The sequence below is a fragment of the Miniopterus natalensis genome, chromosome 5 (genome assembly GCF_054644295.1).
Source record: "Miniopterus natalensis isolate mMinNat1 chromosome 5, mMinNat1.hap1, whole genome shotgun sequence".
NCBI classification, from domain to species: domain Eukaryota; kingdom Metazoa; phylum Chordata; class Mammalia; order Chiroptera; family Miniopteridae; genus Miniopterus; species Miniopterus natalensis.
In genome coordinates this window covers 71,019,906-71,033,544 of record NC_142085.1, presented here as the reverse complement: position 1 = coordinate 71,033,544, position 13,639 = coordinate 71,019,906, and the positions used below count along the sequence as shown (strand labels likewise).

The following is a 13,639-nucleotide window of genomic DNA, read 5'->3' as shown; positions in this document are numbered from 1 at the left end:
AGCAGAGGAAAGCGCAAGATGAGCTTAAAACACTTTTTTTGTGTACCAAAAAGTAAGGAAGTACACAAAAAATAATGAATGTATGTCAAAACAACACAAGAGCCCACTTAAAGGTGCTCCCACAGGCCAAATCTGGGGCAATTTGAGTACCAAAAGAAAAAATTATTATAGTGTTTGATCCATTGGTATCCATACATATAACTAACAATAAACAAAAAATGAGAAGGGAATGCTTTTCCTTACAATAGAAAGCTAATAAATGTAGAAGGAATAATGGTAGCTTTAAAAATCACCCCTTTGTAACTGTCATAGTAAAATTTAAATCAGAGGAGAATTATTAATGGATACTAAAGCCAGTGGGTAAAAATGTAACAAGAGCAGGATTCTTACAGGGTATTTGTCTCACGTACCTCCCACAAATAACATAAATTACAAAGGGAAAATACTACCTTTACAGAAGAGAAGCCCGGTGAACACCCATCTCCTCAAACCCCTTCCCATATCAAATTTGGCAAGTGATCAATAATAATGGCGCAAATGAACATCTAGTGCTTCCAGGTACGAAGCACTGAGGACACTTTATCACTGATGTAGTGCTCCTGTCAAAAATGCCACTCAGAAATCTAATCACGAGGAAATGTCAAACAGACCCAGACTGAGGGACAGTCTACAAAATAAATCACCTGCACTCCTCAAAAATGTCCTTATTTGGTAAAAGCTGAGGAATTGTTGTACATTATAAAAGATCAAAGAGAAAAGAAAACTTAATGCAATGAATGATTTTGTTTTGGATCCCAGAATGAAAATTATAAATGACATTAATGAAAATATGAGAAAAATTTTAATTAGATCTATATATTAATAGTACTGTATCGACATTGAAATTCCCGACTGTGGTTGTGTGTTAATGTCCTTGATCTTAGGAAATATACACTGAAGTATTGGGGAGTAAATAGGCATGGTGACTACAATGTATTCTAAGAAAGCTTGGGGGGGTGATAAAGATATATAAAATACATAGAGAAAATGTTAACACTTGGTGAAGCTGGGTGAGTGTTATACAAGAGTTCTTTATACTATTCTTGCAACCTTCTTGTATCTTTGAAATTTTTTCTCAATAAATATTTTTAAGTACAACTAACTTTATTGTTAACACTTCCAAATTTTAAAAATAAAACAAAGTCATTATAAAAATAGGCTACGTTACCCAGTTGGCGTGGCTCAGCGGTTGAGCTTCCATCTGTGATCCAGGCGATCGTGGCTGGATTCCCAGTCGGGGCACATGCCTCGGTTTTGGGCTCGATCCCCAGTAGGGGCCGTGCAGGAGGCAGCCGATCAATGACTCTCTCATCACTGATGCTTCTATCTCTCTTCCTCTCCCTTCCTCTCTCTGAAATCAATAAAGACATATTTAATAATAATAGACTACATATTAAAAGTTAAAAAGTAGCAATTACAAATCCTGTGTAATTCCACAACCAGTTAAATCATTGGTGTCCCTCCTTCAGAATAACTTTACATACATATTTCTTTTTAGTGGGTCAATGAGTATACAAAAGGAAAATAGAATATCACATAATATCTATGCCAAAAAAAATTTTTTATTGCCAATTTTTTTTTAATACTCACCTGAGGATATTTTCTCCATCGCTTTTCAGAGAGAGGAAAGGAGAAAGAGAGAGAGAGATCGTTGTGAGAGGGACACATCGACTGGTTGCCTCCTGCACTCGCCCCTGGGGGATCGAGCCTGCAACCGAGGTATATGTGCCCCTGGCCAGAATTGAACCCGGGACCCTTTAGTCTGCCGGCTGACACTTTAACCACTGAACCATACCGGCTAGGGCTATGCAAAAAAAAAATTAACTTGAATTTTCCTCTAACTGAAATTTTTATTTCTATGTTGACAAATCATTTGAAAATAATTTCGAAAATGATTTAGTCACTTTCAGAGAAACTCAGAAGCAATGAGAGCATCAGAGTTAAACTCAGTTCAAGGTTGTAACCATCCTCCATTTGTCTCCCCATAGTGGGGTCTAAATTCCAGGTGATTTTATCTAGTTCCCAGGCCTTGGTGGGGCAGGGGAACATTGTTTAGAGGGATTTTATCTGTATACAGGATATTAACATTTTACCATATAGCTGGAAATTGTTTCCAATTTGTGTCTTGTCTTTTAGCCTCTGTGTATTGTATATTTTTCACTGCATAAATTTTAGAACTAAATCCTACAAGTGGAAAAAATATTTTTTAAAAATTCAATGGCATTAAGCTAACATTTCAATTAGTTGTAATTAATTACCATAATTCAATTGAAATTCTAATAGAAATAGCTGTGTTATTTTGAAGCTCGTGCCACAAGATTTTTCATCACCAGCAAAGCTTGTGTCCCCTGGAAGAACTGAACTGTGTTTGTTTTTTAGAACTGGTCTTTATAATAGAAGAATCTGGAACGTTGCCGACCTGGTCCTCCAAAAAGCTGACCAACGGTATTGTCCTTCAGATAAGTACTGGGATCTCTGATTATAACCACATCTTGAAAATTTAAAGTGATACATAGGCAGAGGGTATTTTTTATTTTAAGCAGTCCAAAAAGGGCACAAAATAAAAATTTTATCTCCCACTCTCTTCTTACTATTGATTTCTGCCTCTCCACCCAGCTTTATTATAGAAATCAAGGGTTGACAAACCACAGAGTGTGGGCCAAATCTAGCCCTCGATCTGTTTTTGTAACTAAAGTTTTACTGAAACACAGCCACTCTAAGTCCTTTTACATTATCTCTGACTACTGCACTGATGCAATACCAGAGCTGAGTAGTTGCAACAGAGACTGTGTGACCTAAAACATTTAACTGTCCCTTTATAGAAAAAGTTTGCTGACCCCTAAAAAATGATAGCATCCTATACATATATTTTACCACTTGCTCTTCATTTAATAATAGCCATATACATAATATATAAATCAACCTATTTCTTTATAGTAGGGGGAGAGTATTTCATTGTTTGTTTAAACAAATTTCATCACTTGCTCAACCAGTCTTTTAGGTTGTTTTCTGGTCTTTGCTAGTGTAAAAGATGGCGTTTTCATGCATTTGTATAAAGTATATCTCTTGGCACAGTTTTTACAAGTGAAATTACTGAATGAACATAATGTGCATTTTTTATTTTAATAAATGTTGCCTAATTGCCAAATGCAGGAAGTTTTGTGACAACGCCGATCGTCGGATGGATTCGGTTCCAACGTGACACCTACTTTTGCTGTCCTCCCTTGTGTTTAGATAATGCTGGGCAGAAAAACATGGTCAAAGATGATAAACGAGGCAACAGATATAATAAAGAAGGTATAATGTAGCTCAGTCTCTGCAAAAGAAATGTAACTTTAAAATAATACATTTTTCGAAAGAAGTAAAAGAGAGAGTGGAACAATGAAAATAAAACACGGCATTCCAAGGAATTAGGGACTTTATGATTCTTCAACAGAAAACATCATTTACATATTCTCAAAATTGTTTTATATGTTTAGCTAAACAGTGGTTTCAAATGTGGGTAAAAATGTCTTTAGTCGCAAAATTTCAGAGACAGGCTGTGCTTTTTCCTGATAAAAGTCAAGCCCAGTAAGAAGTTCCACATCGCGGACCCGGGCAACATGCGCTTTCAACCTTTCTTCAATCCAAGCCGGTGTTGCTTTATGCTCCTAAAAGGGAGAAACAAAAGACCGTTTTTCCATGGGGCATAATTTTTCATTAATAGAAAGATCTTTCATTACTTAGAAGTTGTTCTTTTTCCTGTGATTTTTGTTTGCTTTTTTAAAATTTTGGTATAATTGACATACAATATTCTATTAGTTTCAGGTGTACAACGTAATAATCTGATATTTGTTTCTGTGGTATTTGCTACCTGAAATCTTAATTTGACACAGCTAAATTTTGTTGTTTATTAAAATAAAAACAGTACAAAGAATATTATAACAAATACAGATAACCAAAAAGTCATCAAGTTTAGCCATTTTTATATCCACTTCAGATGTAACTTTTTTTTAAAAAATGAAGCGTTACAGATGAAGTTAAGTCCCCAATGTTCCTCTACTCAGAGCTCATCATTTTATGAGTCAATATGAATTGAGTCTGTGCATATCCATATACAATGTATACTATTGATTTATGAGTTTTCAAATTTACGTAAGTGATAAAAGTGGTATTCAAAAATTACTTTTTCATTCAACATTGTGTTTGTAACCTATTTATAGTGATATATGTAGATCTAGTTAAATCCTCTGCTTGTAGCTATATTTTGTGGTAGCACAGTTTATTTTTTTTATTGCCATATTGATAGTATTTGGGGCATTATAAATAATACTGTAATGAATGACTTGGCACATGCCTCTTGTGTTCAAGAACATGAGATTTCTCGGTCAGAGTCCACGAAACCTTAACTTTACCAGATATAAGCCTAACACTCCTCAAAGTGTTTATTCCAATTTGTGTTTCCATTGGCAGTGGGGGATAACTTCTGTCTTCCCTCACCCTTCCTAAACCATGGTGTGAAGTAGTGTTTTATCCCTGCGTTATTGCAGGTAGGTATCTTTTCAGATATTTCTTGGCCATTTGACTTCTAATAGGTTTTTTACTATGTAAAAGTAAGTTCAGTAATTTAGAGCCATGGATTTCTATGAAATTCCATATTCTTTATTTATTAATTTTCTAATATTCATATAATTTTGATAATTTTCAGTTAAATTTTTAAAAGTAAGAAAGCTTAAAAGTTTGTTTACTTAGATGAGCGTGTTTTAATAAGTCTCATTTGACTTCAGCACAATGGTGTCCTTGTTTTTTAAATATGCATGCTCAAAACAGGCAGCTACTCTTTGAGCCCAGGGAAGTGTGAGAGGAAATTACTTTTGTTCCTAACCACTAAAGCATTTCGCTGTGTGAGATTCATAATGTAAGCTATTTTTTTAAAATAAATATGCAGTGTACCAATTAAAGCTCATATTTCCAATAGGATTCTAATTCATTTTTTCCCCTGCCTTTACTATTTCCCATTTCGGTAGCATTTAATATTTTTCATTACTTTTTTCATCAAGTTTTTTCCCGCTGAGTTTATATTACTCTTCTCTCTCCTGGATTATTTGGTATCCATCCAACTAAATGTTTACGGAACACCTGACAGTCTTCCCTCCTTTAAAACTGCAATTAAATGAACTTAAAGTAAAACACAAAACTGCTCCTAGGCAGGGATAGTATTCAAGCTCTTTGATATCAGAGAGCTCACCAGCACCAACCAATCTGAAGAGGCCCAGCTACAGACACTCCTCTAGTTGCACCAGTGCATCCAGACAGGATAGCAGTCTTGCATATACACAGATTTATGAGCTATATTTAAATACATGCTTTTGACTATATTTGATTATATATGTTAGAACTATTACTTAAATAGAAGTGTTTAATATCCCCCAAATACAACTCACTTATTAGTTTTTTGAGACCACCTCAGTTTCAGTACTTTTCTCCCAACCACCTTCTTACTCTCTCTCTTTAACCATTTACAGTCTGGTTATTGTTGCCACCACACTAACAAAATTGCTTTGTGAAGGAAGACCTAATTGAGTGTTTTTGTTTTCTTTTCCAATCTCTCAATTAGTTGATTACCCCAAGCTTCTGAAAGTTCCTCCTTTTATTTCCATAGTTCTCACTACGTACTTGTTTGATGATACCTTCTAATTCCTCAACTGAGTCTAGTTTTTTCTATTCTGGAAGTATAGATACTTCCCTCAATTTGATCTTATTTAACTTCCAGGGTTTAATACCAAATCTATCTCTAATTTCTACTTTACCTTGAATAAAGGTATAACTAGAATTTTTAGCAGATGGGAAATAAAAGGGCATTCTAGGAGAGAAGAGCATGAGCAATACGTTGAGGTAGGGGAAACTCAAGATGTGTCCAAGTAATTTCATGGACTTCAATTGGCCCAGAATTTGGATCAGCAAGGTACAGGCTGGGAGATTTGTGTTCATTTGTTTTTTTGTTTTTCATTTGAGGTAAAGAAATAAAGTTGGCCCGGCCAGGCATGGTTCAGGGGTTGAGCATCACCCTAGGATCCAGAAGGCCAAGGTTCAATTCCCGGTCAGGGCACATGCCTGGGTTTGGGGCTCATTCCCCAGCAGGGGGCGAGTGAGAGGCAGCTAATCAATGACTCCCATCATTGATGTTTCTATCTCTCTCCCTCTCCCTTTCTCTCTCTAAAATCAATATATATATATATATATAAAAAGAAAAAAAAAGTTTGGGGATAAGAAAGTATGTGATAATAAAAAACTAAATTTTAAGTAAGTTTGTAGTGGTATACAGAGGTGAAAGGGAAGAGGGAAGACAGAAGATAATGAAGCTACTTAAAATTCATTTTCAAAAGTCCTGATAGAAGGGCCTAGACCAAGGATAGCAAATATCCTTGATAGCAAAAAGTCCTGATAGAAGGGCCTAGACCAAGGATAGCAAATAGTTTCTTCCTTGCACACCCATTCTCATCAATCCATAATGGCTACCTAGAACCCCTCTGATAAACAACTATCTACTCCTGATTCAGGGGTAAAGAGCACCACCCTCTCTCTTTCTTTCAGTCACCAATGTCTGTCACTGGAAGTGAAGAGTAATGGCTTACCCCTGTCTCAACTAAATAAAATTCTGACAAGAGAAATAGAAAGTGACTCAACTAGACAACACCTGAGAGCATCTTGTTTGGAAACACTTTTTCACTCTAGAACTATGAGTGACCCAGTGTGTAGTTTCTAACCTTTGCCCTTCATCTTTAATCACTAAAAAACTATTCAAACACTCAAGTTCAAATCCTACCTTCAAACCCTGTTAAAATGTCACCTGCCCCACCAGGAACTATGTCCTTTGAAATCCTACAACAATCTGGTCTCTCCCACTTTGTGCCACTTATCATTTCTTCTGTTTCACCAGGTTTCTAAGTGCTAGATGATGAGCCCCTTTTCATAGAATTCATGTCTGATGTATCTCTGTACCTCCCATAGTACATAGGATAGAGAAGGCAGTTATGAGGTGAACACCTGAACGAACAGAGGTGAATCCCAATCTGGCCTAGAACCTAAGCTTTAATTTCCAGTCTAATAACCTGAGATTTTCCATGTGAATGCCTGTTTCTGCAAACTGGACATGCCTGAACTTAATTATCCTATCTACCTGCCCAAATAGTTCTCATTCCTAATTTCCTCTTTCATTTTCCTAATTATCTGCATTTAAAACCTCTGATTCATCTTTAAGTCTCTCTCTCTTTTCCTTTGGCTCTTGCATCCAATAAATTACCAAATCCTCTCTATGCTCCACTCCCTTCTTGTAAAATTCTTCCTAATCCTCTCAATCTGCTCACGCTCCGCCCATCCTTCAGGGCCCAGCCCTACTCCCACCACATTTTATATAACCCCTATTGATTACTTCAGCCAAATGTGTTCTGAGTTTGAAACACTAAGTCCTTAATTGACAAATAATCCTAACTTTGTAACATCTCTTCATTTTCAATTTGAAAAATAATTCTTCTGTTATCTACTGACCCATTTACATGTCTCTATTTCATTTATATTTATGTTTCATTTATGTATCTCATTTGTATATCAAAGTTATATACAAACTTCTTAAGAACAAGGACAATGTAGTCCTCCTTAAAGCATTCTAAAAAGTTTCTATTACAATACTGTGCATTTAGTAGGTACTCTGTATATTTGTTGAACAACTTCAGTAAAACACAATGATCAGGATACATATGTTTTTTTCTATAGAGAACATATATGCAAGTTGAAGTAACTATTTACCTATAATTTGCCTTGATCCAGAAAGATTTTGAGGTGGACTAATGCATGATGTTAGAAAAGGAATGTTAATTGAACTAACTTATTTTGTATGTGGATAGATAGATAGATATAAATACAGATATAGAGATACAGATAGGTAGATATAGATACAGATAGATATAGATAGATATGTATATTTAATTTCAGACTTCATGTTTCAAGTTGATGAAGTTTTTATACTTATACATTTATTCAAGAAACATTAATCTAGTGTCAACTTTGGGATAAAACCTTAAAGTTTGTGCTCAGAATCAAAATATTAATTAGATACCACCCTTTCCCTTGTTAGTGAGTGTGAATAAAATGTATAGATAAAATACATAAGATATGCATATATAAACACATGTTCATGCAGGCACATACATGTTCTCATTGTTATTAATTACATAAAGATTAATAGTCTAGGGAAAATTTTTAAATGAGGTTATTTTCCATACAACTCTACCCATGAAACATTTAAAAGAATATATTGTAGTCAGAACCTCTTTTACGAGAGCCCAGATGAGCTCTGACTGATCATTTCCTTAGGTCCCAGGGACTCTCCGGGAGCATACTCACAGGGCAGCTCTCCACGTTGGTAGGTCGGTGAGGGATGATGAAGGACAGGACGTCCAGCCCCCCGGGGCAGGCGTTGGGGGTGTAGGTCTTATTTTTACAGCTAGTCAGCACCATGAAGTAGTGTGTTGGGATGGGAACACTGGTGTTGGCTACATATCTAAAAACATAATTGAAAAGATTTGACGTTATTATACATTTACTTCTAAAGATTATAAATGCCTTTATTTATTTTTAAAGAAATGCCAAGGTAAAAGTATAATAAAAGAAAGTAAATTAATAGAAAGTACAAAAACGTATCACATACTTTTAGACGTCAATGAGCCAGAACAAAGATTTATAGAAGTGCAAGCTTGGCTATTTTAACATGATGGGGAAACATTAGAATACAAAGAAAAGTAGAGCATGCTTTTATGCCTCCTGCATTTCCTAGTTTGGTTGACTCTATACTTCATAGTGACATTGTCTAAGAGCAGGGGCTGGGAGAGGAGCCCCGATTAGATTTCAATTCTAGCTATACACTCCCACTGGATATTTGGATGTGTTCTAATTCTCTGGCATTCTGTGATTTACTAAGTTTCCTCAACTTTAACATGGAAATGATCCTGTGTACCAGCTTCACAGTGTAGAAATGGGGATAAATCCATACCACTGATGTGATGGTCCTTTCATTTCAGATAACAAACATGAAAGTGCTTTTGGAAGTTTTAAGTGCAAAATAAATTTAAGCTATTAGTATGAGTCCTCTAAAAGGAATATGAGCTGGTATAATTAATAACGTATTACTGTGACTTAGAATTTCTGCATGGACTCAGCACTAGACTGTCTGGCTTTGTATTCTGGCCTTTCCACTTAGTTGTGGAACGCAGACAAGTTATTTAATCTCTCTGTGTTTCAGTTTCTTCATCTCTACATGGGGGCTAATGGAATCTAACACAGGATGTTATGTGGATTAAATGAAATAGATGTAATTGCTTAGAAAAGCAACTGGCATGTAATAAAGTGCTATCAAAGTGTGTGCATAATTATTAAATGGTGAAATATAGGATCAATACACACTAAAATAAGGCTAAGGCAAACAAAATAGAAAAGGGCCGCACACGTAGCAGTCATATACATTACTTTATCAGAAGTATAGGCAGAAATCATTGCTTACTTACATAATCTAGGCTTAGACAATTCAGTCATTTAGTTTGGCCCTTTATACATTTTGATAATAAAGAGAAATAATGGATGAAACTTCTAAATCTCTCTATTCCTCTAAGCTGCATTCAAAGGTAATTTTTAGCAACCTATTATGACCAGGTTTAGCACAAAAATGTAGTTAAGTAGGACTAGTTTTCAACATGAAGCCTACACCCTCTCCTGGGAGAAACTTTTATGAATCATCTACTATTGGACAATATTATGAATTGTTACTGCTTGTTTCTTTTAATTTATTGCTAGACTGGTTCTATATTTATCAGTAATACAGTGTTTTCCCCATCTCCTTAATCTTTACAAAATCACAGATTTCCTTTGCCCATTAGTTTAGAAATTTTTCCAATATAAATTTTGCTAAACTTTCCCTAGACATTATTATTTCTTTGTCCATTAGTTTAAATTTTTGGCATATAAAATTTTTGCTAAATATTTAGATAGACGAGTTAAAAACATTCAACAATTACATCTTTATACAAATATACTGAGCTTTTGAATACTGAGCTTTTCTTTAAAATATTGAGGCTTCCCCTCATGATGCCCAGCTGCTAAATCAAAAAGTCCATTTGGTTTCAAATTACTTACTCTGTAATTTCACTTGGATCATCAAAATGACCATCATAATTATAATCAAATACTGGTCCACTAATGACATTTACTCCATTTCTTTCCAAGGCATGTTGTACAAGAAGAACACTGTGGAAATAATCCCATATTTCTAAAAATAAAAGAATAAGGTGTTAAAAATATCTACCCCTATTGAACATGGAAATATTTTCTATTATAACACACATAAATTTAAATAGCATCAAATTCTGCTTTAATAATTATCAGTGGTGATTGGGTAATTCTGCAAAATAGTCCATGCAACAAAAATAAGTAGACACATTGATAAAAGCTCTTTGTTGTGAATGTAGTACAGCCTTGAAATTACAATAAAATATGGCTCCAAATTTCTCCCCAGGGCTGAGTTGCTTTGGAGACAGTAAGTATTTAAAAAATGGTCAGAATGCACATACTGCCTTATTACTCTAGGGATAAACACCTTTCATTTACTTATAGTGTCAGTAAAATTTTGTTTTGTGAATAGCTCTTTACAGTTAAATTAGGATAAAAAACAAATTATCAAAATTTTAGCAACAAGTCACCTAAAGGTTAAGTAAGTTACAAAGAAATTATGTGAGAGATCATTCCTAGTCCTGTATTTAAAATATTAAAATGAGATGACTCAATATTAGGACCAAAGTATAATAAAAGATGTGTTTAGTGTGTAAAGTTATAGAGTCACTTAGGTGTTTTTAAATTAATAATCTAAGTATATACTTACGCTTGAATGCTTCATACATAGGGACCAAATTACTTGTAATTAATGCATCATATTTACTATCAGAAGTTCTACTGTTTGCTGCAAAACAAATGAATTTTATTAAATCTAGCTACAAGAGAAAATATGACATACTACTACATAATAGGCAAATTACTATTACATGCTAATGTAAATTAACAGTACTGATAAAAATACTAAGTGGCCCTGGCTGGTGTGGCTCAGTTGGTTGAGCATTCTTCTGTGCACTGAAAGGTTGCGGGTTTGATTCCTAGTCAGGGCACATGCCCAGGTTGTGGGCTCAATCTCCAGACAAGGTGCCTGGGGCAGGCAGCCAATCAATGTTTCTCTGTCACATCAGTGTTTCTCTCCCTCTCCCTTCCTTTCTCTCTAAAAGTCAATAAAAACATATTTTTAAAAATACTAAGTACTCTCCAATAGGGGCCATCAATAATGTAGGCAGTTTTATGCACTTGATACCTATAGTGGATTAAATGATGACCCTCAAAAAGATATGTCCAAGTCCTAACCTTCCTATACCTGCAAATGTGATAGGTAGGAAAATAAAAACTTTGTAGATGCAATTAAGTTAAAGGTCTCAAGATGAAGTTATCTAGGATTTAGGGTGGACTCTAAACCCAATGACTGGCATCCTTATAAAAAGAAGAAGGTTGGGAAGAGGTGACACTAAGGGGAGAAGACCATGTGAAGCCAAGGCAGAGATAAGAGTGATACGACTACAAGCCAAGCAACACCTGGAGCCCCCAGAAGCTGGAAGAGGTAAAGAATTCTCCTCTATATTCTCTCCTTCAGACAGAGCATGGCCCTGCTGACACCTTGATTTTGGACTTCAGGCCTCCAGAACTGTGAGGGAATGCATTTCAGTTGTTTTAGAGCCACCAAGTCTGTTACACCAGCTCTGGGAAACAAGTGTAATATCAATATGAATGCATAGTTCTTGAATATGCACAAAATAAAAATTTAACCCAAAATACTCTTCCAAAATAAAATTTTCTTAAGAAAGTGAGTTTTAACTCAATGAAGACTGCTCATGACATTACCAATGGTTGGCTCTGGAATTTTTAACAGAATTTATAGTGGAGAGTTAGAAGGTTTCAGTTTATCCTTAATATTTTTAAGACAAGGTGTTTAGTTATAATGTCATTCCCTTGTTGAGACAAATATATATATATATATGTATCAACCAACATCCCATGGCTTTACAGATACAATTTTATATGCCAATTAAAATTTTTTTATTAATTGCCACAAGTCTTTGGGGCTTATCCTAAGGTTTGCATAAGTTTGGTAGCTCTAATTATCTCTAGATGTTTTAATAAGCTATATCAATTTATTTATACTAATTCTGTGTTAGAAGTTTACATTGTAATGCTACTTGCTGTCATTAAGCCTTTTTCCCTTGACTATGAACCTCAGAATCTAGAAATTATCTCTAAATTGACCTGTTTGGTCATGGCTTCCAGAGAAATGAAACCAAATATCAGGAGTAAACCCATTCCCAGAAGCTGAAATTATTGAAAATCCCATAGCTGAGCTCATGAAAATGACATTTCCTGATGAACAGGGAAGAGAGGTGAGTTTTACAAAAATCACACTGGCATTTGCATGTTCCCAAGAGAAACGCTGTGTAAAAAAAAAAAAGAAACCTTAAATTCATTCGGGTCCTTAATCCACAGTTTGAAACTGTTGGATATACAGCGTGAGCGAGAGGCCTTAATTCCAGCCAGATTTCTTTTCACAGGCACAGTTGCATTCTCGATGCCGTCCTTAGCTGGGGCAGCAGCCAGAAAAAATGTTTTTTTAGACGCTTGTGCCCTTCTCCAAAGAATCTTCCGTTTTAAAATTAAACTTAAACCTGCCGAACTTTCTGAACATCTGGGCCAGATTAGAGCTGATGCGGTTCCCGCTGCAACATTTATTAGTCTTTATTGTAGCTGCTGCGCTGCTTCAGGCCAGCCCGCAACCACTGGAAGCCTCCTGGGCAGCCACTCCAGCCCAAGCAGATAGTTTCCCTGGCGAGTATATGTTTAAGGCACATGCCCACATCCAGCTGATGAGGGCTTTCTAAGCTGCTGCTCTAAAAAGGAGTTATACCAACCAGGAGGATAGAGGAAGCCGTGGGTGATATTCTTGTGTGGTAAATAGAAGGAACATTTTTGGCTCTCAGAAGGAGCAACCCTGACATCAGCCCGCAGACAGTCTGGGGCAGTGGGAGGAAGAGGTGATGTGTCTCCCTGTTGAAAGAGAGAAGAGAGAAAAAAAAATTACGCCCACAGCTGTGGCTCACCCATCACCTTATATGGTTTGTAACTTCCCTAGAATGTTTTTCATTTAACCTTTTTCCTATTTTCTTAGTGAATCAGGTCTACGCAAGCAATGGAAATGGATGCCTTCAGCAATGTTTTCTTCTGTGGTTCCCTCTGGTTGGGGACAGCAGGAGGGCAAATCAGATACACCTTGGAAAGGAATATTTGTGGTATAAAGCCTGAATTGAGAGCAGAGGAATATGGGAACGACTGCTAAAAACCAAAGTCCTTTTTGTGATCTAACTTTAAGTGGTGAAATATAAACTGGAAAAAAATACATATTAAACTAAGGATATTATTCTTCAATTGAGCAAGAACTTCTAATGAATCTAAGATTAATTCAAAGAAGCTGTAAGTTGTCTAACCTTAC

At 35.6% G+C, this 13,639-nt stretch overlaps 1 protein-coding gene across 1 annotated transcript in view; it reads right to left on the bottom strand.

Moving 5' to 3' along the window:
- Positions 1-3,451: 3,451 nt before the first annotated feature.
- The window catches only part of ENPP3 (ectonucleotide pyrophosphatase/phosphodiesterase 3), a 66,366-nt gene continuing 56,178 nt past the window's right edge, over positions 3,452-13,639 (bottom strand). The window contains exons 21-25 of the mRNA XM_016204895.2: positions 13,062-13,197; positions 10,946-11,023; positions 10,204-10,336; positions 8,422-8,578; positions 3,452-3,689 (exon numbers count right to left, since the gene is read on the bottom strand). Of these exons, the coding sequence (XP_016060381.2) occupies positions 3,519-3,689; positions 8,422-8,578; positions 10,204-10,336; positions 10,946-11,023; positions 13,062-13,197 (675 nt within the window). The 3' untranslated portion in view covers positions 3,452-3,518. The remainder of the gene's footprint in view (positions 3,690-8,421; positions 8,579-10,203; positions 10,337-10,945; positions 11,024-13,061; positions 13,198-13,639) is intronic.